The sequence below is a fragment of the Galdieria sulphuraria genome (assembly GCF_000341285.1).
Source record: "Galdieria sulphuraria unplaced genomic scaffold scaf_6, whole genome shotgun sequence".
Classification (NCBI taxonomy): Eukaryota; Rhodophyta; class Bangiophyceae; order Galdieriales; family Galdieriaceae; genus Galdieria; species Galdieria sulphuraria.
In genome coordinates this window covers 71,515-96,350 of record NW_005178469.1, presented here as the reverse complement: position 1 = coordinate 96,350, position 24,836 = coordinate 71,515, and the positions used below count along the sequence as shown (strand labels likewise).

At 39.7% G+C, this 24,836-nt stretch overlaps 13 protein-coding genes across 16 annotated transcripts; 8 read left to right on the top strand and 5 right to left on the bottom strand.

The window, feature by feature from the left end:
- Positions 1 to 9: 9 nt before the first annotated feature.
- Positions 10 to 2,510, bottom strand: Gasu_10640 (peroxisomal targeting signal type 1 (PTS1) receptor PEX5-like protein). Its single transcript, XM_005708147.1, has 5 exons — positions 1,530 to 2,510; positions 1,409 to 1,477; positions 1,026 to 1,351; positions 552 to 970; positions 10 to 476 (listed from the first exon to the last, which is right to left on the bottom strand). Exons 1-5 carry the CDS (start codon positions 2,406 to 2,408, stop codon positions 103 to 105), a joined length of 2,067 nt encoding a protein of 688 aa, XP_005708204.1. The 5' UTR covers positions 2,409 to 2,510; the 3' UTR covers positions 10 to 102.
- Positions 2,511 to 2,579: 69 nt separating this feature from the next.
- Positions 2,580 to 4,040, bottom strand: Gasu_10630 (dynein light chain Tctex-type 1). Its single transcript, XM_005708146.1, has 5 exons — positions 3,846 to 4,040; positions 3,758 to 3,796; positions 3,516 to 3,705; positions 3,371 to 3,464; positions 2,580 to 3,325 (listed from the first exon to the last, which is right to left on the bottom strand). The coding sequence occupies exons 1-5, from the start codon at positions 3,912 to 3,914 to the stop codon at positions 3,268 to 3,270; spliced, it is 450 nt and encodes a 149-aa protein (XP_005708203.1). The 5' UTR covers positions 3,915 to 4,040; the 3' UTR covers positions 2,580 to 3,267.
- Positions 4,041 to 4,220: 180 nt separating this feature from the next.
- On the top strand, positions 4,221 to 5,435 carry Gasu_10620 (TATA-box binding protein-associated factor 1). Its single transcript, XM_005708145.1, has 2 exons — positions 4,221 to 5,349; positions 5,393 to 5,435. The coding sequence occupies exons 1-2, from the start codon at positions 4,332 to 4,334 to the stop codon at positions 5,398 to 5,400; spliced, it is 1,026 nt and encodes a 341-aa protein (XP_005708202.1). The 5' UTR covers positions 4,221 to 4,331; the 3' UTR covers positions 5,401 to 5,435.
- Positions 5,436 to 5,439: 4 nt separating this feature from the next.
- Positions 5,440 to 9,280, bottom strand: Gasu_10610 (glycyl-tRNA synthetase beta chain). The gene is made up of 4 exons (XM_005708144.1): positions 8,832 to 9,280; positions 7,462 to 8,779; positions 6,711 to 7,407; positions 5,440 to 6,648 (listed from the first exon to the last, which is right to left on the bottom strand). Exons 1-4 carry the CDS (start codon positions 9,127 to 9,129, stop codon positions 5,647 to 5,649), a joined length of 3,315 nt encoding a protein of 1,104 aa, XP_005708201.1. The 5' UTR covers positions 9,130 to 9,280; the 3' UTR covers positions 5,440 to 5,646.
- Positions 9,281 to 9,299: 19 nt separating this feature from the next.
- On the bottom strand, positions 9,300 to 10,830 carry Gasu_10600 (pre-mRNA-splicing factor ISY1). Of its 2 annotated transcripts, XM_005708142.1 has the most exons (3): positions 10,742 to 10,830; positions 10,575 to 10,686; positions 9,300 to 10,516 (listed from the first exon to the last, which is right to left on the bottom strand). In XM_005708142.1, exons 1-3 carry the CDS (start codon positions 10,823 to 10,825, stop codon positions 9,909 to 9,911), a joined length of 804 nt encoding a protein of 267 aa, XP_005708199.1. In that variant the 5' UTR covers positions 10,826 to 10,830; the 3' UTR covers positions 9,300 to 9,908. The 2 variants fall into 2 exon arrangements, with proteins under 2 accessions (XP_005708199.1, XP_005708200.1); XM_005708143.1 differs by lacking the exon at positions 10,742 to 10,830 and having other exon boundaries at positions 10,575 to 10,690.
- Positions 10,715 to 12,030, bottom strand: Gasu_10590 (zinc finger (C3HC4-type RING finger) family protein). Of its 2 annotated transcripts, none has more exons than XM_005708140.1 (1): positions 10,715 to 12,030. In XM_005708140.1, the coding sequence occupies exon 1, from the start codon at positions 12,001 to 12,003 to the stop codon at positions 10,927 to 10,929; it is 1,077 nt and encodes a 358-aa protein (XP_005708197.1). In that variant the 5' UTR covers positions 12,004 to 12,030; the 3' UTR covers positions 10,715 to 10,926. The 2 variants fall into 2 exon arrangements, with proteins under 2 accessions (XP_005708197.1, XP_005708198.1); XM_005708141.1 differs by having other exon boundaries at positions 10,838 to 12,030.
- A 40-nt stretch (positions 12,031 to 12,070) lies between these two features.
- On the top strand, positions 12,071 to 14,005 carry Gasu_10580 (transcription factor jumonji (jmjC) domain-containing protein). Its single transcript, XM_005708139.1, has one exon. The coding sequence runs from the start codon at positions 12,081 to 12,083 to the stop codon at positions 13,323 to 13,325; it is 1,245 nt and encodes a 414-aa protein (XP_005708196.1). The 5' UTR covers positions 12,071 to 12,080; the 3' UTR covers positions 13,326 to 14,005.
- Positions 14,006 to 14,010: 5 nt separating this feature from the next.
- On the top strand, positions 14,011 to 17,131 carry Gasu_10570 (DNA gyrase subunit A). Its single transcript, XM_005708138.1, has 4 exons — positions 14,011 to 15,041; positions 15,097 to 16,010; positions 16,077 to 16,831; positions 16,889 to 17,131. Exons 1-4 carry the CDS (start codon positions 14,154 to 14,156, stop codon positions 17,065 to 17,067), a joined length of 2,736 nt encoding a protein of 911 aa, XP_005708195.1. The 5' UTR covers positions 14,011 to 14,153; the 3' UTR covers positions 17,068 to 17,131.
- Positions 17,132 to 17,140: 9 nt separating this feature from the next.
- Positions 17,141 to 19,062, top strand: Gasu_10560 (transducin family protein / WD-40 repeat family protein). The gene has a single exon (XM_005708137.1). The coding sequence runs from the start codon at positions 17,156 to 17,158 to the stop codon at positions 18,968 to 18,970; it is 1,815 nt and encodes a 604-aa protein (XP_005708194.1). The 5' UTR covers positions 17,141 to 17,155; the 3' UTR covers positions 18,971 to 19,062.
- Positions 19,063 to 19,120: 58 nt separating this feature from the next.
- On the top strand, positions 19,121 to 21,105 carry Gasu_10550 (mannosyl-glycoprotein endo-beta-N-acetylglucosaminidase). The gene is made up of 3 exons (XM_005708136.1): positions 19,121 to 19,416; positions 19,509 to 20,081; positions 20,128 to 21,105. Exons 1-3 carry the CDS (start codon positions 19,158 to 19,160, stop codon positions 21,054 to 21,056), a joined length of 1,761 nt encoding a protein of 586 aa, XP_005708193.1. The 5' UTR covers positions 19,121 to 19,157; the 3' UTR covers positions 21,057 to 21,105.
- A 45-nt stretch (positions 21,106 to 21,150) lies between these two features.
- Positions 21,151 to 22,975, top strand: Gasu_10540 (kynurenine aminotransferase). Its single transcript, XM_005708135.1, has 9 exons — positions 21,151 to 21,518; positions 21,572 to 21,665; positions 21,722 to 21,897; positions 21,968 to 21,998; positions 22,055 to 22,196; positions 22,252 to 22,324; positions 22,375 to 22,649; positions 22,698 to 22,890; positions 22,929 to 22,975. Exons 1-9 carry the CDS (start codon positions 21,175 to 21,177, stop codon positions 22,930 to 22,932), a joined length of 1,332 nt encoding a protein of 443 aa, XP_005708192.1. The 5' UTR covers positions 21,151 to 21,174; the 3' UTR covers positions 22,933 to 22,975.
- A 5-nt stretch (positions 22,976 to 22,980) lies between these two features.
- Gasu_10530 (transducin family protein / WD-40 repeat family protein) lies at positions 22,981 to 24,135 on the top strand. The gene is made up of 5 exons (XM_005708134.1): positions 22,981 to 23,218; positions 23,267 to 23,524; positions 23,580 to 23,777; positions 23,836 to 23,961; positions 24,009 to 24,135. Exons 1-5 carry the CDS (start codon positions 22,991 to 22,993, stop codon positions 24,090 to 24,092), a joined length of 894 nt encoding a protein of 297 aa, XP_005708191.1. The 5' UTR covers positions 22,981 to 22,990; the 3' UTR covers positions 24,093 to 24,135.
- Positions 24,136 to 24,140: 5 nt separating this feature from the next.
- On the top strand, positions 24,141 to 24,817 carry Gasu_10520 (hypothetical protein). Of its 2 annotated transcripts, XM_005708133.1 has the most exons (4): positions 24,141 to 24,241; positions 24,291 to 24,384; positions 24,442 to 24,528; positions 24,583 to 24,817. In XM_005708133.1, the coding sequence occupies exons 1-4, from the start codon at positions 24,192 to 24,194 to the stop codon at positions 24,682 to 24,684; spliced, it is 333 nt and encodes a 110-aa protein (XP_005708190.1). In that variant the 5' UTR covers positions 24,141 to 24,191; the 3' UTR covers positions 24,685 to 24,817. The 2 variants fall into 2 exon arrangements, with proteins under 2 accessions (XP_005708190.1, XP_005708189.1); XM_005708132.1 differs by having other exon boundaries at positions 24,141 to 24,384.
- Positions 24,818 to 24,836: the final 19 nt, after the last annotated feature.

Genomic DNA, 24,836 nt, shown 5'->3' with positions numbered 1-24,836 from the left:
CAATTCATTTTCCAACTTATAAACTTTATTCATGACCACTATCTCATACTCACTGGGAAATAAAGATGCAATACCAAACAAGAATAACTGAATATCTATCCTTCAGGCTACTGGCATAGTATTTGCATGATTGGTTATATTCCCCTCCTTGCTGGTGGATGACCGCCACGCTGCTGAAAGATCGGCATCCATGGCTTGCACCAAAACTTGCGGATCATATTGATCAGTTAAAACTAGCAAGTCATTTTTGCCCATTGCTATTAAGCTGGTTCTTAGATAATTCCAAACATGGTTGATTCGGGGGTTCATTTGCAAAGCTTTCAGATAATATCGACAAGCCTGCTCATAGATACCCTGGTTAGCATAAGAAGTACCCACATTTACCCAGGCACGAACATAGCTGGGCTTCAAGTCGACGGCTCTACGATAAGCTGACAATGCTTCTCTTGATTGATAACTATTCGCCAAGGTGGCACCTAAACTCCAATAGAGAATAGCAGGAGATTATGTTGAGGATATATAAAAGGTTGAAAATGTTTTACGGGTCTTACCTAACTTGTTCCATAGTCGATGATCATTTGGTTGCAGTTGAATTGCTTTTCCAAATGATTCCACCGCCAATTCATAGTCTCTCGAAAGATTGTGCAGTACACCTAAAACAATATACAGATTGACGTCTTGTGGGTAGGCAACACTAGCAGCTCTAAACTGTTCAACTAAGTAAGCATGCGCTGTCACCGCATCATCAGAAGGTTGTTGACGAGAGAATGCCTGATATTTGGGCTGGGTTTCTAACCACCTCTTCAAATATGCTAAAGCTTGTGAGTGATTAAGTTCATTGGTATATGAAACACCCAATTCTAACAATGCATCCGCAACTTCACCTCCAACTTCAATCGATCTTCGTAAACATATTATGGCTGGATTGTCTTGGTCCATTTCAGTATGAGTCCGACCCAACAGAAACCAACTAGAAGTCATCAATCTTTTGTGTTGACAAGGATTCGATACTCATGACAACTTACCATTTAGCATTATTTGGCTCGGTTCTAACGGCTGCTTCGAATGCCAACATCGCATTCCGTAAATCCCCCTCCGCATATAATCTTTCACCTTCTGCCATAGCATTGGGATTGCCCAGATAAGGATTCTCTTCAGTAAATTCATATTCCAATTCATTGGGGTCTTTGCCAAGATAAGCTCTCAAATCATCCTCGAAAGTATCTTCGAAATTCTCCTTTTCGAGATATTCATCTTGCCATGGAAGACTAGTGGAATCTTGTTGGAACTCCTCTGCCCAAGTTGTATGATCTTCCTTTACCAACTCCTTTGCCCATTCCTCAGTCGTGTTCTACTCAAAAAAGAATGAAACCCCTTCTTCCTGTATATATTGAAATCCATCACTTACTTGAGCATCCAAATGCAACTTGGAAAATTCTTCATGCCATGTACTGGTGCTTTGTTCCAAGTTCGGTTCCTAAAAATATGAAAATGGACTTCTTGCATACTTCAACCAAACATAGTCTTACCTGATGATAAGATGATACCCAATCTGAGCTTTCACGTAAAGACTGAAGAAATTCATTCACTTGCTCCTGAATAAACGAGTCACTTGCTCCTGGAAAATAAGATCTTGCCATTTCTTCGGAACGTTTTCGCAACGTATCCAATTCTGACGCCAAGCCACTGCTGCCTTCTGCTTTCCTCATATCTTGTTGAAAACCTTGGTGCATAAGGGTAGAAGCTGCATAGTCCTTTACTAAAGACTGTACTGAAGACCAGTGAGACGATGTAGGTTGAGACGAAGACAAAAAGGCTCTTTCAAGAACTTCCTCTTCATTGGAATGTTGTACTTTGTTGTTTGGAGCTAAAACACTTTGGGACGAGCCTCCAACTTGCCTATCGTACTCAGGTATCCAGCTAAATAGTGAGGCATTGTCATAGTTTGGTCGTATCCAAGAAGAATTGTAACCCCTTGGACCTGGAACTTGAGAAATTACGTTGGGTCCTGAACTATATACAGAACTTTGCTGTTCATGTAAGAAATCACTGACAAAGTCTCCGCCTCTACTCTGGTTCGTAAAACCTGCTGGTGGTAGTGGCGCTGAATAACTGAACGGTCGAGGTGGTTGTGCTGGTAAAGCATATGGATGGGGTACTGGAGGTTGTCCATAGGGTATAGTTTGTTGTGGCGCTTGTTGATAGTCACCAAAAAGCAACGCTTCCTCCTGACCAGTCCAGTGTTCGGGTGTTTGTCTGAAGGTATTTCTTTCTCGAGATTCTCCCAAAACAGAGTCTGCCAAGCGACCTAATGGGTTTCTTGAGGCTGCTGAAGAAGAAGCTGCTCCTTGTTGGTCGTCTGGAGCACAAGCAGCTCCTGCACCTACCAAGTCTCTCCAGGCGGACATTGAACTTGTCACCCAATTCTTCTCACTTGAAGAAAATGTTTTATTCATGGAACAGTTACAAGTGGTTAATGATAACCGCGTTTGAAACAATGAATAGTTTTTTATTACATAGTTATTTGGTTTTATCAGTGTAAGACATGAACTAATATTGGACTTGTTCTCTCACGGTATTTTTGGAATATTGTGACGTCTTTGCTTTTCACCGCACAAGACGCAACGTTGCAGTTATGACAACTACAGTGTAGCCTTCAGTGTTGGTCAACAATGTTGTGATTTAGACTTTTGCTGTGTGAAGTACCACAATAGCCTCTGAAAGGCACAACTAGCTAGACTTTCTTTGAGAGACTTGGAAGAAGTGGTTTTCTTCTGCATTGGAACACTGTCGTCGAATGTAAGAATACTGAGAGCAATATCGGTACTTTGTTCTTCTCCTTTCACTTGTTTGGTCTCTTTCAAGGGTACTGTGACCCTGACCAATATCTTCGAGTAAAGTTTAACCAACCAACATAGTTCTCTCGTAACACACTCATTTCACTTGGGACAAACACTTTCGGTTGCACTGAAACAACTTGGTCTTTGCTGAACATAAAGTCTTAGTTTGTTCTTGTGACAGGCATAAACGCAGCATTTTGCTTCGAGAACCAAGGATATTCTAGGGTTCGAGTGCAAGTGATTCAAACCATAGACAGTCCTATTGGGATAGTACTGATAGAATAAAGAGGAAAACTTTAACACTAATTAAATGGTCAGAAGACTGCACTATTCCGTTCAGTCTTGCAAATGTAGATTTATTTCGGGTTGCAAAATCTGCGTTTTGGAACAATATCTGTATTTATCAAATATAGAGCCTCGAATGATCCTAATGAATCGATACGGCATAAATCGTGCATATCACATGAAGGTGTTTGGTTTCGTGTCTGATTTGAAGTCAGTATGGATTGGTTTAGGTTACTGTTGCTTACTTTATGGTGCAACACTGATCACAATCGGCATCCCAGTAACATGTCGTTGCAGTATGGAATCCAGCGCCTTTCTTTTGCAACAAAGAACAAGATACTTGACACTATCAGTCTACATAAAGCTTTGTATGTCATTTATATTACCCACCTATGTATTTGAAGGGCTTTTGTAGTTCCAACAACTTGGCCAATATTTTTTCGCACATTTGATTCGTCCATTCCACAGTTTTGGTGTGTTCATATTTTTCCTCTCCAACTGTGCTTTCTATGATTTCCTTGGCAACACTTTCGGCATATGCTTGGTCAAATTTATCGTTGCTTTCCCTCGAGGACGGCTCCTACGAGTGTTGGTCAAATACTTGTTCACCAAGGTGAGAAGAAAAAATGTACCTTGAACGGTTGTTCCTCCTGATGATGGTTGTTTATTTCCTGTACCTCTAGGTTGAGTATACTTCACAAAGTTGGTTATGCAACATACCGAAGTAGCCATGTCACTTTTTCCTCCTCCACTCCCCCACAAAACAATCAACGATAAGATTAATTGCATTATTTGGCGCCAAAGACTTGAGCTGCCGTTGGACTTGCAACACTACATGGCTCGATAAAGAAGTTTAATAGCTATGGAATAATTTTCTCTAATGGAAAGTAGGCGTCTAAACTAGAATCAAAAAGACGAATGCACTGGAGGGAAGATCCTTTCTCTCATATGCTGTTCCAAGTTGTTTAGAATGAACCATAATTATAAAGTAATCTGAATAAAGATAGATGGCTCTCCCTATAGTTGGCATATTATTCAGGCAGCACATAGAGAGAGAGACAGCTTAGCCAAGCTTCTCCTCCCATGACACTTGGGCATTTCCCATAAGTATTATTATCATTATCGTCCATCCTATCTTAGATTCGACCCGCCTGTTGAAGTGAGAGAGTTAGATATTGTAGGGTTTTTCTTTTCGTCGTTTTTCGTATGGAATCAGAAATGGTTGACGCAGAGTTAGAACAGTTGGAACAAGAAAAAGCACAAATATTAAAAGAGTTGAGAGAACTTGACGACTCTGAAACGGATGAATGGACCCCCCAAGAAGCTAGGAAACGATTCAACCAACTGTTGTTGGAGTGCGAACAATTCGTTAGAGACCAAAAAGGTTTTGCAATCAATATAGAACCTCCGATACAAATAGCTCGTTATAAGGCTGGTGACGTCATACCGCCTTCTGCGCTTTCCTTGGCCAAGCCAAAGGGGTTAGCTTTGGACTTTACAGTGCCGGTTAAAGTAAAAAGTTACTATGAGGTGGTGAAAAATCCAATCTTCTTGAACCAAATAAGGGATAAATGTAAGGGTGGCAAATATTTCACGCATACAGAGTATTTGGACGATATGCGTTTGTTGTTGGAAAACACAAGAGCCTTTAATACTGACCCCGAAAGTGATTGGATAGTACAACATGCTCAGTTGTTGATGGAGGCAGCAGAAGAGGCCGTCGAAGCCAGGAAATCGGACTTGTTATATTTAGAACAATATTTGGAGAAACCCGAAAAGGAAGTTGCATCCGTGAAGGAACAAGATTCGCAGGCAGCACCGTTACGTTCAGGCAAGGCAGCGTTTGCTAAACTACCAAAGGACACCTATATAGAATTGTATTGGCCTCCAGATGACCAATGGTATACAGGAAAGGTTGTTGATTATTCAGAAGAAGACAAGATGCACAATATCTATTATGAAGCAGATCACTCTTCCGAATGGGTGGATCTTTCGGAAGTCAAATGGAAGTATGCAACTGTGGAAAGAAGTGCAGAGAAGCGATCGCGTACAAAAACTCATGGCTCGACTCCTCGCTTCCATAACAATAGTAACAATATCGGTTATAGTGCAGAAAGCAAGACAACCAAAAGACGAAAGGTGGAAGAAACTCCAAAGAAACTTTCGACCCCCATACTGACTGGTGGTACAGTTTCTAGTAGAAAAGTTGCCGAAGATGGGCTTGGTGCTTCCCAAATGGTCGTTAACAAATTGGAACAGATGACAAGAGAAGTAACTCTTGAAATACGCAACGGTTTTGAGAAAATTGAACATACTCTGAAGGAACTTTTCAATGAACAGCACCACAATGAAATACTTGAGTCTATTCATAACGATTTGTCCAGTTTGTCAAATATTCGACATGCTCTCAATGAAATAGGCACAAACCTCAAAAACTCATCCTCTTTACATGACACTGAGAAAGTTGCAACGGATTAGACTTGCCAAGATTACTGAATCTTACAGAGAGCTTGAAAGTGTCTTAGAAAGCACGCAGTTTGGTGAGGTCGATGATTCCTGTCGTAATTTTTGTTATCATGCGACACAGTGCTATTCGATTGTAACGAATTCGATAATCTGAAGACATGACAAATACATTTTCAAAAAATGTATCGATAAAAGGTTTCCATCTCGCCAGAGTTTCCAAAATTTGGGACAAGTTGTTATTCGCATAGTGATTCATTGCTTCATAATCTTTGGAAATGATATAATAAAGACCATTCTCATCCTCAGTTTCAAACAATGTTGGATCAGGTATCTCCGGTATTTCAGACCAGTCTTTAGTAACAACAGAAAGTAAAAGCTTGGCAGGTCTAGCATAGGCCTGAATAGCATTTCCAAAGTAAGGTTTTTCTCGTTCTTTCATGAAAAGTTTCAAAATATTGACTATTTGAAATGGATTGCCACTGGATTGTTCTGCCAGTACTGCTTGAATGACATCAGCTTCATGATTTGCAATATCCCATGTTGCTTCATCTTCTGTCAACCAAGTCTCCAATCTTTTCATGACAAAACTCAAGGCTTGATCAATTACTTGACAAGGAACAGCAATGGGTTGTAACTTGGCTGCAATTTCAAAGTAGTGACGCAAGTTCACATCCATCTCATGTAAAACACACACTTGAACAAGTCCCAATGCCGTTCTTCGAAGTCCAAAAGGGTCTGCACTGGCTCTTGGAAGGCATCCAGCTGCAAAGAGACCAACTAATGAGTCTACACGGTCGATGATTCCTAAAAGAGCTCCAACCCTGGACGACGGTAACTTGTCTCCATAGTAACGAGGTAAGTGATGCTCTTCAATGGCAATAGCTGTAGCAATTGAATAATTGTTTTCCAATGCATAATATTTTCCCATCACTCCAGCTAATGACGTAAACTCAATTACCATACTACTAGCCAAGTCTACCTTGCATAGTTGGGCTGCAGTTCTCAAGTCTCGAGATTCCTCTGGGGTGAGTTGCAACTGATCATGCAATGTGGAAACCTAAGAGACAAATGTGGTGTTATTTCAAGAATTCCGAATCTTCTGTCTGTTAGCATGCTTACCATACGTTCCAATCGAATGTTTTTATCCAGCATACTTCCTAAACTTTCTTGAAAGGTCAAACCTTGAAGCTTTTGTCGAAAACTATCAAAAGACTGCATCAAATCATGTCTATAAAAAAATTCTGCATCGGTATATCGAGCTCTTAATACTGATTCGTTTCCTTTTCTGACCAATTCCATGTCTTTTCTCAACTGAGTAACAAAAATAAAAAAAGGAAGCAACTCATCATTTTCGACTGACTGCACGGGGAAATAACGTTGATGCCTTCTCATAACTGTAATCAACACTTCTCTTGGTAGACTAAGAAAAACTTTATCAAACTGACCGTAAGAAACTACAGGACTCTCGACTAAACAACTGACTTCTTGAAGGAGGCAATCATCACCTTCTTGACCTTTGTCGCTTGGGTATAACTTTCCATTTAAATCCGTTGCAATGGCCGATGCTTGTTCCCATATAAAAGTTCGTCTTTGCCTTGTATCAAGCATAATTCCTTGATTTTCCAAACTGGATAGATAATTTTTGGCATCTTTCAAAATAATAGGCGGTGATTTGCTTTGGATACGCAAACCAAAAGTACAATTGGTTGCCTCCAATCCTGCATAATGGAAGCGAATAGTCTCTTCTCCCAACATTGCAAACAACCATCGTATAGGACGAGGAAAATTAACTAGAGTATCATTCCATTTCATTGTTCTAAGAAGAAATAATATTTTTTAGATATATAAAGGAGACAAAGACAACAATTACCTTGCAAATGTAAGGGAATGCAGAAATGGAGGCAACATCTCTGTCATGACTTCAATAGTTGAGGAACCACTCTCGTATTTGGTTGCAAACACATAATCTGAATTTTTGTCATGTTCCACGGTTACCGAAGAAACAGAGACTCCTTGAGTTCTACAAAAACCTAGTAATGCCTCTGTAGCCTCTCCTGATTCTTTGTAGGCAATCTTAGCAGGAGGACCTCTTAATTTTTTAGTTTGTGGACTTTGCCAAGTTGCTAGTTCTGGTATCATCAATACAATGCGTCTTGGAGTTACTCCACACAATATATTTCCTCGCCAGTCTAGTCTGTTAGAGTCAAGAAGTTTTGAAAATGCCGTTTCACACTGAACTTTGGCAAGATGAATCGCATCCTTTGGAAGTTCCTCAGTTCCTATTTCAAGAACAAAGAAGTCATATTCCTTATCAATGAGTCTCATCGTGGATGTACGACGATTCACAATAATATTCTCAAAGCTCTCTATGGTGTTATTCTGTCCATTTTCCAAATTGTTCTTTTGTTCAAGAAGAGGAAAATGAAGCGATTCTCTCGTTTTTAGCCAGGCCGAAGCAACATCACATGCCAAACTTCTAATCCCTTGAAACATTTTTGCACGTTCTGTTACTCCAACAGCTCCTCGAGCATCTAATATATTGAATGTATGACTTGATTTCAAAACAAATTCATAGGCAGCAATGGGCAGTTGTTTTCTCAATAAAAATCGACATTCCTCCTCATATAGTTGTAACAACGTTTTGTGTCTGGATATATCCGCTTCATCCAAGTAAAATCGACTCATTTCGTACTCATTTTGCAAAAATAGGTCACCATAGGAAAACAAGTTGTTGTATTGGATTTCCTTAAAATGGGATACACCTTGAAGACTCATTATAATTCGCTCTAAACCATACGTAATTTCCAATGAAACAGGATCCAAACTAAAGCCACCAGCTTGTTGAAAATATGTAAACTGTGTAATCTCTAGTCCGTCCAGCCAAACTTCCCAACCAAGACCCCATGCACCCAAAGCGGGAGACTCCCAATTATCTTCGACAAAACGAATATCATGAGATTCAACGTCAACTCCTAAAGCACGCAAAGAATTTAAAAAAAGTTCTTGTGAGTTTTCAGGTGCTGGTTTCAAGATAACTTGAAACTGTGTATGCCTCTGTACACGGTTCGGGTTATCACCATAACGAGAGTCATCAGGACGGATAGAAGGCTCTTCATAGACAACTCTCCAAGGCTCCGGACCAAGTACACGAAGGAAAGTCGCAGGATTCATTGTACCAGCTCCCACTTCTATCCGATACTCAGTCTCTTTAGAATAACTTAGGGTGGACTTGCGTCATACCAGTATTATGTGGGATCCAGACTAGACAACCCCTTGAAGCCCAATATTCCTTTAACTTCAAGATAGCATCCTGAAAAGTGATTGAATTGCAATACCTTTTCGTGTCCTTGCGATCATCATCCTGGACTGAAGAGTTTTGGGAAGTGACACAAGGTTCTCTGCAAACTTTGACAAATATTGGAGCAGACAATCGGCGAGACCATCTTCGGTTATCCACATGTATTTGAGCATGTTTTTTCAGGGGGATCTTCCTCCTGCAGTGTCTACATATTTCGCCATTAACAAAACTGCATTGCATCGCAAGAACTGCAATCTAATCTGGCTTCCTTTCCTTGCAGGGAACCACTCAAAAAATGCCCATTGCTTGGCATTATTCCACGAAAAGACTTTAGAGCTTTCCTAACTTTCAGGTTTGTGCACTAGCTCCTCTGAGCTGAATTGACACTCTCAGCGGACTGCATTACAATTGCAAGAGATTGCTACTGACCCATAGTAAATTTTTTCAACTCGTGCTGCCCAAACAATATATGTACTGTCCAACCTGGACTATCTCAAAAGGCTGCGTCTATTGAGAACGAAAAGCTTGTTTCTTTATAAAGGTCTTATAAAAACTTTTGCATCACTTGTTCAATTGCTTAGACTGCTCAAGTATACCCTCCAGCTTTCGTATACTCGAATCCAACTTTCCTACAGCTTTAGGAAACAGTTCTAATACTTCCTGTACATACTGACAGTCTATCTTAAGATCGTCCTCTTGGCTCGCCACTGCGTCTAGTTTGTTTTGTAGATAAATCAACTGAGGAATTCCTCGCTTTCTCAAGTGCTCTGTTGTGTAGTATAAACCCATAGAAGGTTCCTTTAACAGATGAAGTATTTGTGCTGTTGTATGCTTCTCAAATCGAGCTATATGGAGTTTTTCTTTACTCATAATAAGAACCAAAGTATTCAACTAACAAGGCGCCAAACTATTTGTTCCTAGCATTTTTTTAACTCATTGTTTCGCCAATCCTATTACCAAAAATGGATTTAAGAGAATGTCTTTTAAGGAGTCTTTAGTGTATTATGGAAAAAGCACTTTCATTCTCCTTCCTCATCATTTAAAACTTGTTCAAGCAACTGACGCTTCTTTCTATCCAGAACTAACTGTTCAACTTGTGACTCATGTCCTGGCTTAACTTTACGAAATGCGTTTTCATCTTTCAACAAAATACTTGATTCCTCTGGTTCATCTTCATCACTAAGTTCTTCCAAGTCGACTTGAGCTCTCTTTGTCGAATTCGAAGGGACCATGTGGTCTGTCTCCCACTTTTCTACCAACGCTTTTCGAGCTTCGAGTTCCGCCTCATATTCTAACTGCTCTAAATTGGGATCATTATCGTCCAAAAAGCCATAATACTCAGCATCTACACATTTATACAGCTCCGCTCTACTACGTTTCTTTTCTTCTCTCGAATAGGACTCTTTCAACAACTCCTTTACGCCAGGAAGTTCTCTAGCAGCACCAAAATAATAATAACCTTTGCTACCTCGAATTTGGATGGCTTCACCTTCTCCGACAGTTAGTGCAGAACGTGAATAGTCGGGTCCACCCAATTCTCTTATTCTCCTCTCCCAATGATACTTTTCTCTCAATAGCTTATTAATTTGGTCGTTGACGTCTCTTATCCTACTTTCACCTAAACCCTCTATTTTGTTTCGACAGGTGCTTAGCAAAAAAACCACCTCAAATAAGAAGCAACTTACTATTTTGAATTTCAACCACTCTTCTACTAATCTCTCGGAGAACTTGATTTCTCCACTGTTCTGCAGCGTCAAGACGATCACACATACTAGCCAAATACGGTCGTTCTTGTCCCTATTTCCAAAATGTCGGTCATTCTTTGAGAACCACGCGAGTGTTTACTACCCACCGGAAAATATTCGCCTCTTTCTTCTGCTTTACCACGTAAATATCTGTTCAACATAGACTGTGCTTTCTCTTCATTTCGTGCCATATTTGCAATATAGGAGGAATGTCACTGTTTATTTTCACACTCAGGTGGACAGAAACTATCCGATCCCTACACACTCTTCAAAATCAAATCGCAATTCAAGTCTATATGCTTTCTTCATGATTCGACTTTGCATTGTCTACAGGCAACTTGTAACGACAAGTGGGGCAAGTAGAATTCTCCTTCAACCAGGTACAAATGCAATTTTTGCAAAACAAATGACTACAGGGAAGGAATACAACTACAGTATTGACTTGAAACTCTTCCCAACAGATTGCACAGCTTTCGGCTTCCTTTGCGTCCTGTTCAGTCAACAATTGACCTTCTAAACTATCTACAAATGACTTGGACGTTGGACTCGACCTTTGTGAATAAAGTTCCAATAAACAATCTAACATACTAGACAAGAAAGCTTCCACTCGTGCATATTCCTCTGGGTCGTTTTGTGAAAACAGGAGCTGTTGATAAAGTGTAGCCAACTCACGTTCCCATATCTCTTCTACATTGAGACTATTCATATCTTGCGTATGTTCACCTGTTCTATGTCTCACTCTTCTAGAGACCCTACTCGTGGGAAGACTATGCACACTACCTGATGAGACAGAAGAAGAATAAAGTGTTGAATGGTTTGTGGTACTAGTAGTAGCCGTAGTATGGGCACTCATTGGAGGCCGAAGTGTTGTTTGTTCTCTTCTGCTGCTTCTTAATCTAGAAAAGGCATCCCATAATCTTTCCAAAACATGCTGCCAAGGACTCGAATTCTCCGTCACAGTGCTAGTTGACGCTGTTCTACCTGCAGTGTAATAACTTAAACTAGAAGTTTGCATACCAGTGCTATGGTGCGCTGTATTCGGTCTGACGTACAAAGAAGAACCAATACTAGGTGCAATTGGTAACCCTTCCCATAAGGGCATGCTCGTGTCTTCCCTTCCCCACTCATCCAAACATAATAATGGTCTCATTTCCAAGCTCTCTCCAGTAACTTGGTGGAAACCCTCCCCAACTTGCGAACATTCCTCCACGAACGTACTACCACAAAGGGAACACTGTGGGCACCAATCACTCCCCATGTCCAAGCTGACCACCAGTACAAAGTATCTTCTACAATGATAACAAAGGTATCTTTTTCTGCTTGGTTGGGGACTGGAAGAGGGAGGAGGAGAGAAATGGTTCCCAAACATATTCGTTTAGAATCGCAATCTATTTTGGGAAATGGCCTTTTAGAGGATTGGCTTTCATCATATCTCTTCTTCGGATGATGGATTTGGCTATCGATCGATTGGCTCATGAAGAAATATCTCGTTGGCAAACGATTCTCGTGAAGGAATACGATGGACAGGCTGCCTTGTTTTTGTTAAAGAAATTGTTGCAAGAATTGCGTTCTCTACAACGAATAACATTTGCAGAACTATGGAGTGACCAAGAGGATTCTTGTTGTTTTATAAACGCACATAGGCTTGCAAAGAGTTTGCTCACGAAAAGCTGGGAAGAGCTGCACATAGGGGTGTGGAGTGATGTGCCTCAAGTATGGAGAGAAATATATGCTTTTGTCTCTTTGGTTTTCGTTTGTACAGATGTTTCTAGAGATATAGAAGAAGCCAGTAGGCTGTTAGACTTGGCCGTTTTACTGGGAACGGGGAGTTGGAAAGAAGATATTCTTATCTGTTTGGAATATCTGGACAGTGTTAGGACAGGTTGCGAATTTTTAGGGTCAGAGGCTAAAGTGCAGCCGCAACTGAGTAGACTAGTTACTGATGATTGTGCTCCGCCAAGTGATCTTGTCACATATCCTTTGCCCAAAAGGCACCGTCCCAGTCTTGAAACCTTTTTTAACCAATATTTGAGCCCTCAAATACCCGTAGTTATCAAAGGAGTGGCAACAGAGTGGAGCTGTGTAAAGGACAAACGATGGAATGATATTGTATATTGGAAACAAGTAGCAGGAAATAGATTGGTTCCTATTGAAGTTGGTTCGAGTTATATGTCAGAGGATTGGAGTCAGCAACTAACGAAACTTGGAGAGTTTATAGATCAATATATCATCCAAACAACTAGTCGAATAGGTTATTTGGCTCAACATCCCTTATTAGAGCAAGTTCCGAGTTTGATGAAGGACATTCAAATACCTGAATACTGTTATTTGTCGGAAACCAATTCACTTCCACGTATTCATATCTGGTTTGGTCCTAAGAATACCCGAACACCTCTTCATTATGATGCTCAACATAATCTCTTTGTTCAGGTGGTTGGATGGAAATATATTCGATTGTATGCACCAAGAGAGAGTTCAAAGCTTTATCCATCAGAAGGCACCCTACATAAAAATACAAGTTTAATAGACGATATTGAGCAAGTGGATACTGAAAAGTATCCAAACTTTATGGATGCTGTTTATCAAGAATGTGTAGTGGGAAGTGGAGATATGTTGTATATTCCTCCTGGTTATTGGCACTATGTCAAGGCTTTGGATAAGAGTATTTCCTTGAGTTTCTGGTGGACATAAATATGTATATATGCTATATCCCTTTTAGGAGTGACAGTTTAGACCACCCCAAATATCTTATGTGACCAAATCTGCAGTTGTTCTTCCATCACTTGCTTCGAGTATTCTTCCAACGCCTTGGAAGCAATTCTTTTCAACTGTCCGTGAAACACCAACGCTATGAGATTATAAAGCCACTTGGAAGAAGTGTCAGCAAAACGCAACTTGGCTTTACCCACAGTCACCTTACAAGTTAACAAACTAACTTGTAAAAGTCCTGTGTCGGCATCCACAAGGAAACGAAAAGATAATACAAGGGCTACTTTGGTTAAAGAAGCAATTGCACTTCCTTGGTCTTTAACCTTCCAGTGATTGACAGCTTCGTATTTCCATAAGCCTATATCTATATACAATTTGATATCGTTACAGCAAAGTTGATAAATGCCTTGTTCATGATCGGAGTGAAGCCTTAACTTGTCAGGAGGAAAAATAACACGTGATAGTATCATTTGTTGCAAAGCATAAGAATGGTTGGGACCGCTTGATTCAAAGTCCGGAAACCGCATACCAACCACCTTATCTCTTAGTTGAGGCAATATACGTTGTTTAATAGTTTCCACAAGTTGTTGTTCGTCTACTGCTAAAGCTTCTGCGGAAGACTCTGAAGGATTCTCTACCGACTGCATGTTGTCTACAAATTATTTAATATTCACTTCATATACTTCTTAAAACTGTCGAGAGTATATGAATGACTATTATTCTCCCACAAAGAGTTGATTGAAAAATCAAATATTCCTGATTGTTGTTGGGTAAAGCCACTCACTCACTCGTAGTAAGTAGATAATCCTCATGCCTAGAGAACAGCCCCTAGGCTGGATGCCTTGTCGATGTATACCTTTATCTTGTACGAAACCGATTTCTTTCTTAAGTGTTTGGCGTTCTTCTGTTCGTCGTTATACCTCAAAGAAACCTTTAGAGCCGAAATGGCGGAATTCCAAGTATTTGCAAAAAGGCGCCAAAAAGGTGCGCAATATCGAAGCGTCAGCCACAACTAGTTCTAAATACAAACAAGAAGATGAAAAAGTCATTCCAACTGAATTGGGAGAGGAAGTATCGAAATCTTATTTAGAATATGCTCTTTCGGTTATACTAGGAAGAGCTATTCCTGATGCCCGGGATGGACTGAAACCTGTACACAGAAGAATTCTGTTTGGTATGTACCGATTAGGATTATTTTCAGAAGGTCCTTTTCGTAAGTGTGCACGAGTAGTCGGAGAAGTGTTGGGAAAATATCATCCACATGGAGATAGTGCCGTCTACGATGCTTTGGTTCGTATGGCGCAGAATTTTGTGATGAGAGTATGTTTAGTCGATGGACATGGCAATTTTGGTTCGGTGGATCATGATCCACCCGCAGCTATGCGATATACGGAATGTAGGTTATCGTCATTTGCTCAAACGGCACTTTTGGGTGACTTAGATAAGAATACCGTGACGTTGCTTCCCAATTTTGACAACTCAGATTGGGAACCCCAGGTTTTACCTGCAAAAGTTCCCAATCTTTTATTGAATGGAAGTTCAGGAATAGCAGTAGGAATGGCGACCAATATTCCTCCTCACCATTTGGGTGAACTATGTAATGGCTTACTTGCATTGATAGACAATCCCGATATCACAATAGAACAGCTTACAGAGCATATTCGAGGTCCAGATTTCCCTACAGGTGGTACTATTATGGTAATAAGAATTCTTTCGTTCAAAATAGCGTTTATTTATCCAATAATATATATAGGGAACACAGGGAATCGAGGCATTTTATAAAACAGGTCATGGCTCAATTGTGATGAGAGCAAAGACCCATATTGAACATCAAAAGGATGGCATTCGTTCTCATCGTCAAGCAATTATAGTCGATGAACTTCCATATGGAGTAAATAAAGCAGCAATGGTGTCTCATATTGCTGAAATGGTGCAGTCAAAAAGATTGGAAAACATTGCAGATATTCGTGATGAATCTGATAGGGATGGAACTCGAGTAGTTATAGAAGTTAAGAAAGGTGCAGACCCAGAATTGGTGTTGTATCAACTTTACAAACTTTCTGCGATGCAAACATCGTTCGCTGGAAATATGTTGGCATTGGTTGATAATCGACCTCGCCGAATGACTTTGAAGGAATATTTACAAACGTTTTTACAATTTCGTGTGCAGATAGTCCGAAGACGGTGTGAATATGAGTTGTCCAAAGCAAAAGAGCGAAAACATTTATTGGACGGTTTCTTATTGGTGTTATCCTGTTTAGATCAAATCATTGCTCTTATACGTAGTGCTCCAGATTCCACTATTGCCAAAGCTGTTTTAATGGGACAAAAGGACACTTTAGAATACAATAAGAAACACAAGTTATCATTTCAGTTGTCGGAAAAGCAAGCTGAAGCTATTCTATCCATGCAGCTGAGAAGACTAACCCAACTAGAGTGGCAACGGGTAGAAATGGAGGCAAAACAGTTGACTTCTGAGATTGAAGATTTACAAGATGTATTGCAAAAGGAGCAAAGAGTTTATGGTATCATTGCAGATGAGTTGAAGACATGTGCATCTCGATTTAATTATCCACGTCAGACGATGATATCCACTGAACGAGCAGATATTTTAGAAACCAAAACTATTCCCAATGAGAAGAGTCTTCTTATAGTGACATCCAAAAAGTGAGCATATTCCTTTCTATTCATGGCACAGACACTCATAGAAGACCATTGAAATTTTCATTCTAGTTTCATCAAAAGAATGTCTTTTACTGACTTTGAATCACAACGAAGAGGTACAAAAGGAAAGACAGGAATTACACTTCGTGAAGATGAGACCGTTGAATACTTGATTGCTTGTTATGGACATGATACTTTGTTATTTACCTGTAAACAAGGACGAATGTATAGTATTCCTGCCCATAGAATACCGTTGGAGTCGAGAGTATCAAGAGGCAATGCATTGGCCATGTTATTGGATGAAGACTGTGTAGAAAATGGAATTTCTGGTTTGCTTTCTATTTCCTCTTTATCCAAGGACGACTATGTAGTTTTGGTCACGAAACAAGGCGCCATCAAACGATGTTCTTTTTCATTATTTGAACATTTCAATAGAAAAGGGAAAATGGCCATTCGACTAAGTAACGGTACTGATTCACTTTGGTTAAAGAGATGCAAATTGAATGACTGGATTGTATTATCCACTCGTCAAGGAAGAGTCTTAAAGTTTCAAGTAAACGAGAAAAACTTAATGGACACTGGAAGAACGAGTCGTGGTGTACGAGCAATTCGTTTGAAAGCTGATGATTGTTTGATCGATGTCGATGTTATTTCATCACAAACTTCACAAGAACAATGCCATTTTCTAGCAGTCACCAAAACTGGAAAAGGAAAAAGAATAATGGCATCAGAAATACCCGTACGAAAGAGATATCAAATGGGAGTTGTTGCTATCAAGTTTGATACGAAAAGACGGGATGAACTTGTTTGCTTTCGAGTTTGTCGTATGTAACTTGAAATAATTTCTGTGCTATGTGTTTTCTTACCAGTTGATATATTAGGAAATGAAGAAGTTGTATTATGCACCAATACTGGACGAATTGTTCGTCAGTCTGTCGATGACATTCCTATTCAAAGTCGCTTTGCCAAAGGAGTGTTTATCCAACGTTTAGATCAAAAGGAAGAAATGGCGGCATTGACTATTCCTGAATGGGAGAAGAACCAAGTGGAAATAAACTAGCATAGAAAAGTTTAGGAAGACGGAAAACGTAAAGAAACCTTGGAAGAAACCACGTTTATTGCGTTCCAACTATACTACACATCACAACATGTCTTCTCCCAGCTACCATCAACACTCTTGTGGTTTGTTGGAAGACTCTGAAGAGATACCCAAAGATCAATTTACTAGATTGGTTATTCAAGCTATTCAAAGCTTAGGTTATCCTTCAGTTTCGAAACAGTTGGAAGAGCAAAGTGGATTATGTGCTCTGAATGGACAAGTAGCAGAGTTTTGTGAGTGTATCTTTTCTGGTGAGTGGTCGAGAGCCGCACAACATGTGTCTCATCTAGGATTGGAAGATGTGCAAGCACTTGATAAAGTAAGATTCCTCATCTATGAACAACAATATTTGGAGACATTGGAGAACGGGGAAGTAGAAAGCGCTCTTCACTGTTTACGTTCGCAAGTCACTCCATTATGCAGTGATATGAAAAGGTTACAACGACTAACATCTTTAGTCATGTGCAAAAGTTCGGAAGACCTGAGAAAGCAGTGTGCTTGGAACACTACTGGTCCTAGTAGGAGACGACAATTGCTAGAAGAAATTCAACGTTATATTCCTCCTTGGATACTCCCACCACAAAGAAGATTGCAAGGCTTGGTTAAGCAAGCACTGGAAGCGCAAAAGAAACAATCTTTTTATCCATATTGTACACCGCCACAACCAAGTTTATTAGAAGATTTGAAATACTGTCCAGAAAAAGTCCCCCATTTAGCATATGCAACTCTTCGAGGACACAAGGATGAAGTTTGGTTTGTTGCTTTTTCTCATTCGGGTCGTTACTTGGCGTCCTTATCAAAAGATCGAATCGTATTGATATGGCGTTTGGATTGTCTGGACAAGTATAGTGATGAGCAAGTTTCTTTTGCAGCAGAACAGTTGATTGACTCTACAGTTCAATCTATGCCATCTCATTTGACCGAAACCTTAGATTCTGGTTATACCAATGGCTTAGTTCATTCCGTGAATGGAGAGCAACCAGAGTCGAATACTGGAAGAATGGATCATTCAGTAAAAGGTTACATAGAAGGAGAACGAGTAGTTTGGTTATTAAATGGTCATGAAGACGATATTACATTTTTAGCTTGGAGCCCAGATGATTGTTATTTGGCAACATGTAGCAATGATCATACGGTTTTGGTTTGGGAAGTTTTTAGTGGTCAGTGTAAATGGAAGCTGAGTGATCATAAGGAAATTGTTTCTTCTTGTGCTTGGTTATCGAATGGTTGTCGTTTAGTTACGAGTGGTCCAGATGAATATATTTATGAGTACGATTTGTTGAGTGAACATCCCACCTCTCCAGTATGTTTTTATAGAAGCAAGAAGACTGCTGATTTGGTAGTTACTCCTGATGATAGTAAAATTATAGCAGTTGCTGAAAGATATATTCAGATATTCGATCGCAGCACCCAGTTAGAAGTGGCTTCGCTATTAGAAATTGCTTCCATTACTTCGTTGAGTTTATCCAAAGATGGAAATTATTTACTAGTCAATATGTCCATGAGAAGTGCTTCCAATTATTCCGATGGAGAAGCAGAAATTCATTTGTGGGATTTAACCAAGCGGAAAGTCATTCAAGACTATCGTGGTCAGAGACAAATCAATTTTGTGATTCGATCAACATTTGGTGGACAAGGTGAAGTATTCGTTGTCAGTGGAAGTGAAGATACCAGTGTATATGTATGGTTTAGAGATTCTGGAGATTTGGTATATCGTTTGGATGGTCATCATGCTACTGTCAGTTGTGTTGATTGGAATCCTAAGGATCCTTTTCTGTTTGCTTCAGCCAGCGATGATCATTCCATAATTCTGTGGTCTAATAGGGAACGGCTTGACCAAAGATACAATAATATTATTCAATGAGAGAAATAAGAATTTTTGGCTAAACAGATTATACAAAGCTTAAAGAATGTATTGAACTGTGTTGGAAAAATGATAAACCCATTTGATTGGATCCATCTTTCAAGAGCCTACATATTTCTTGTTGACTGTTCTCAGTTTGACAGCAATATTTGTTGGTTTTGGATTCCCGTCACAACGTTGGTGGAGAATGGTTTGTGAACCATTGCGTTCGATCGAACAGCTTTTGAATTGGGATCCTTCACAAGTTTCAGAAAGTTTGTGTTCGCAAGTATCTCTTTCAGACTATGCCATTGCTCGAGCTTTAGAACCTAGACAACGTGTTTTAGCTTGTCATGATTTCAAAGGTGGCTACCTGAGCTATGAAAAGCAACCCAATGGAAAGATTGGACAAGCTGCAGAATTACTTGCAAGTCGAAGGGAAGCCTTTATTTTTCGACATTGGGTACGTCTCTTATATATACATAAATCGATAGTTGTCTCTGTTTATCATACATTCTAACGCAATTCGTAGGGGTAAGTCATATTTACTCTTTGTAAGGAACCAACTGTAATTATTTTGTTCCAATATGTAGCTTTGTGGATATATTTGTGTATTTTTCGCATCATAGAGTTACTATACCTCCCGTATGTTGGATTGAATCGGCTCATCGACACGGCACTTTGGTATTGGGCACTTTTATTTTTGAGTGGGAAGAAGCAGGTCGCGAGTTGGTATTAGCTGTCATGGAAGAAAGCCGAAGAAAAAGGGTAGCTAGACAACTTGTTCATATTGCGAAAACATTTGGTTTTGAAGGTTGGCTCTTTAACTTTGAAGTCCATTTGCCTTCTCGTCAATATGTTGTTTTGATTGGCGACTTGTTGAAACAAACTTGTGATATGATGAAAGATGAAATAGGGCAACATGCAATGGTACTCTGGTATGACTCGGTCACCGTAGAAGGTCGTTTACGTTGGCAGAATCGATTAAACGAACAAAATTACTACTTTTTTGAGCGTTGCGATGGAATCTTTACCAACTATCATTGGCATCCAAATGATGTTGGATTGAGTCAGTTGTCATCCAATGGAAGACATTTTGACGTATTTACGGGCATTGATGTGTTTGGAAGAGGTAATTTGTATTTGATATGGGAGATTTCGAAACTTACTTTGGCCAGGCACTTTTGGTGGTGGTGGTTATCAAAGCTATGTAGCAGCACAGGTGGCTAAACAAATGGGAACGAGTATCGCTCTCTTTGCGTTTGGTTGGACTTGTGAAGCTCAAGAAAGTGGCCCTCATGTGGAAGATAATCAATTTCGTTTTTGGGAAGCAAACACGCAATCTATAGGAAGTGTCTTTCCATCTCGACCTTTGTGGGTAGATCTTCCTTTGGAAACATTTTGGGAAACTGGTTATGGTCGTCGTTCATTTGTTGAAGGTCAACAAGTTGCATCATCCAAACCTTATGTCAATCTACGTCAACAACAGTTGCAGCCTTCATATACAAGAGCTCACCTCTATGCTTCTTCTTCTCATCTTTGTTTAGATTTTCTTGAAATCTCTACTGATTATGGTTGTGGTTGGAACTCTGGTTGCAGTTTATTCTTTCGATGCAAGTTGAAAGGAGCAGGATGGGTTGTTCATACGATTGCAGAAGCTGATATATGGATAACCAAAGATTTATTGCATTTGAGATATTGGTTAAAAGTATCTCGAGAACAAGCCAATGTATTTACAATTGGCTTTGTAACTAGTCCAGAAGGAAATGAAGGCGAACAGTGCACCATTGCAGTTCCAGGAAATCTTTCTTATCCTACATTGTCGAATACATTTCGAATGATTTCTTGCGTTGGAGCACAAAAACCGATAGCGACCAAGGAAAGTGAAAATATTTGGTTGGAAACAAATATTCAGTTTCATAAAGAGGAATGGGATAAGCATCTAAAGGACCACAGCATTCGCCAAGTTGTATTGATGATACTATCCAGTCAACTGCCTGAAGAAGAACAACAGGAGTGTTTATTGACTTGTCATTTGGGTGGTATTCAGATGCAACAATATAATAACCAGGAGATAAGGAGCATTAATAACTTGATTGATTCCTAAACTAGTCTTTTTTCTTGTCCATAAAGAAAATGAATTTCCATCTTTTTCTATTTGATCACCAGTTCCGTTGCAAAGGAGTTGCTTTCAGTCCTTTGGATATTCCAAGCGACAGAAAAGAATGCAAGTCATTCGAACTTGTTTTTTGTGGTTATGGGAACGAAGATCGACTTGTAGGAAACTGTCTTTGGTTTCTAGTCTACCAAAAATGAACTTTTATAATCTTCCTCAACGTGTACAACAGTTTCAAGAGCCTTCTGTTTGGTTGGAGTTTTCTCCGTTGTCTTCCTTGTGCAACGCTATCAACTTGGGTCAAGGCTTTCCAGACTGGAAACCACCCAACTTTGTCTTGGAAGCTGCTTCAAAAGCTTCTTCTGATCCAAGTCTAAGTCAATATGCACGTTCAAGTGGTCTACAATCTTTGGTATCTACCATCAGTAAAACATATGCACCTCTGTTGCAAAGGTAAGGAACACAAGTTGAATGCGTCGTTCCCGTTGCCTATGGATCATATCGAGGTCTATTGACCCCAATAAAGAAGTATGTATAACTGTCGGAGCATCGGAAGCTATATTTCTTGCTTGTCAGACTTTCGTGGAACCTGGTGATGAGGTATTTTGTGGATAAACAGAAGCCTTATGGGTTGTGATTCCCATACAACTGTTTAGGTCATCTTCATCGAACCTGCATTCGATATCTATTTTGGAGCAGTTGTATATGCAGGTGCTACTCCTCGATTTGTTTCTCTTCTTATGCAATCAAAGGAAGCGACTCAACCCTTGGCAGCTAGTGACTTGCGTTTGGATTACGAAGAACTCCGAAGAGTACTTTCTGAACGCTCCAGGTATGAAAACAGAGATTCTTCATTATGTGTCATTTTTTATAACGAACATGTGTGTTTGTGTGCTGGTTAGGTTGCTGATATTGAATACTCCACATAATCCGGTAAGTAGAGAGGAGATTTTCATGATAGATGAAGACAAGTATATATATATATTTAGACTGGAAAAGTATTCAAGAAAGAAGAATTGGAAAATATAGCAAAAGTGTTGCAAGAGTTTCCTCGCTGTTTAGTACTCTGTGATGAAGTCTATCAACATTTGGTATATGATGATGAAGTTCATGTTCCTATGGCAACGATAGGTAAGTAATCAAGGAAATGAATACGTTATCATTGAAGAAATATATTTATATTTAGAAAATATGTGGGAAAGAACCATTTCCGTATATTCTGCAGGGAAAACATTTTCAGTAACGGGATGGAAGATTGGGTAAGAATAGATGATTGTGGTATGTTTGTGTGGATTGAAAAAGTATCGAGTTGGGCTATCGGACCTTTTCATCTTATTCGTCCGATGATGTTGTCACAGCAATGGATCGTCTTTTCTACTACGACGCCACTTCAACAAGCGGTTGCTTCGTCATTGGAACAAGCAACTCAACCTTTTGAAAGTGAACCAACCTATTATGCATGGTTGAGGAAACGTTATCAAAGGAAACGAGATTATTTTTATCAAGCTTTGATAGAAGCAGGTCTACATCCAGTGAAACCTCAAGGTAGTTTTTTTATTATGATAGATATCTCCGAAATACAAGGTAAGAGAGAAAAGTCAATGGGAACCAAAACTATGAATCATATCATAGGAATTCGGAATGAAATGCCATCCATTGTGAAGGAATGGCGGAAACAAGGCTTATTAGATATCGATGAAAGAACACAAAATGCGATGGATTATAACTTTTGTCGATGGCAAGCAGTTGAAAAAGGAGTAACGGCTATTCCATGCAGTGCCTTTTATAGTCGACAACATCAACATTTGGGTTCTCGATATGTGCGGTTTTCATTTTGTAAAGAAGATGCCGTATTAGAAAAAGCTAAACAAAGACTTGCAAGTCACACATGGGGGAACAACCATCCTCACTCATCATAATAAATAATGATTGGAATGGATCATTTGGCCATAGGAACTTATGAAGGTTTCTTGATCGGTTATGATATTGACACTCAACCAAACGACCCAAAAACAACAACAGGTTGCACTCTCCGTTATGCATATGCTGCACACGAACGAAGTATACGTTGTATTGCTGGTTCCTTTCCAATATTGGCTTCAGCTAGTGTGGACGAATCCATAAAAGTCTATCAACTCGACCAGTTGCAAGAAGTAAGAATGCATCCGAGAACACAGTTGTTGTATTCAACTCGAAAATAGTTGGCAACTTTATACGATCTTCAGGTACCTGTTAATTCGGTTGATATTCAACTACAAGGGGGTTTGTTAAGTGGTGGAGAAGATGGAAAGTTAGTTTACTATCCATATGGTGGATGGTCGAAACCAAAGTATTTGAAAGGTCACAAGGGTAACGTACATTCCGTTGCACTGCATCCAACGGGACAAATATGTCTCTCAGTTGCTAGAGACAAATGTCTCAAGTTGTGGAAAACCAACGGTGACTGTGTTTGCTCACTGGTAAGTGACGGTGGTGAGTTGGTTTGTTGATGCGGATATTCTGATTGATCGATAGGAACTACCGGATGAGGCGTTCATCGTAAAGTGGACAGAAGATGGACAAGGTTGGGTCATCGCCACGCAAACCAGTTTCTCTGTTCATTCTTTACAAACTGGTCTCATTCAACAATGGGAATATTCTACTCGTTTAGTTTGTTTATGTGCGTTGACCAATGATATATTTGTAGTGGGTGGAATGGATGGCCATTTACGGGTAAGTTTCCGTCTCGTAGCTTTGAATGGGTATGGTGAGATATTGACACCAAGACAAGTTGTATAAGGTTGGTGAAAACAAACCTATTCAAGTACATAAAGTGGATGGAGGTTCTTTGGTGAAAGGTATTGGTGTAGGAAGAGACGGTTGTATCTATTCCCTTTCGTCCAAAGGTGTTTTAGAAGTATGTGAAATAACTCTAAATAGCATTCTATTTACATCCTTGAAAAGGCTAGAAGCATGCAAGGTGCATATAGGTGGATTGAACAACTTCCCACTTCTTATCGACCAACTGCTTTCCACGTCATCCAATAAAGCCAAATCGTTGCTTTCTTTCCCCAAAAAAAAGAGAATTCCCATTATGGCGCCAAAATTGAAAATTGCTGCATTTTTTTTGTGTGTGTGTGTTGATAGATGGTGGCTCCCAGTCGTCAGTTGGAAATACAAAACGGAGTAGTCAAAAGGTATATCGAGTGATGCTTAGTAGTTATTGTGTTGCTAAAAAGTTGAAAGAACGATGAAGGACATATCCGCCTATCAAAAAGAATACGCTCAAGTCAAAGAAAAAATCCAGCAAGCGACACAAGACCAACCAGTGAAACAGTGGGTTAGTATCTGTAGTTCGTGTCTATATATTTTTGATGGAAGAATTGAATTCTCGTAGCAAAAGGTGTTGGAAGAAACCGAGAGAATGGTAGCTGACTCTTATAAGAGGTTATCGGAAGCTGTGGAAACGTTACAAAAGTTACAAGTATGCTTATACCCATCCATGAAACTGTATGATAATCTTTCTCTATGATGCTAGACTCAGATGGAAACTTTGCGTGGTACGAAAGAATGGGAACAATCGGAAACGTTATTACAGGATGCAAAGCAGGTTTTATTACAAAATGCCTTCCAAGTTTAACGAAACAAAGCAATATACTGAAACTGCGTAGACTTGTTCAAGATACGAGAATCATAATCGAAACCTTGAGTTACAAACAGTCTTTGTAACACTTCCATTCTTTCTTGATTGAGATAAAGTGGTTTTCCTCTATGTAACTCCATGTCTTCCTC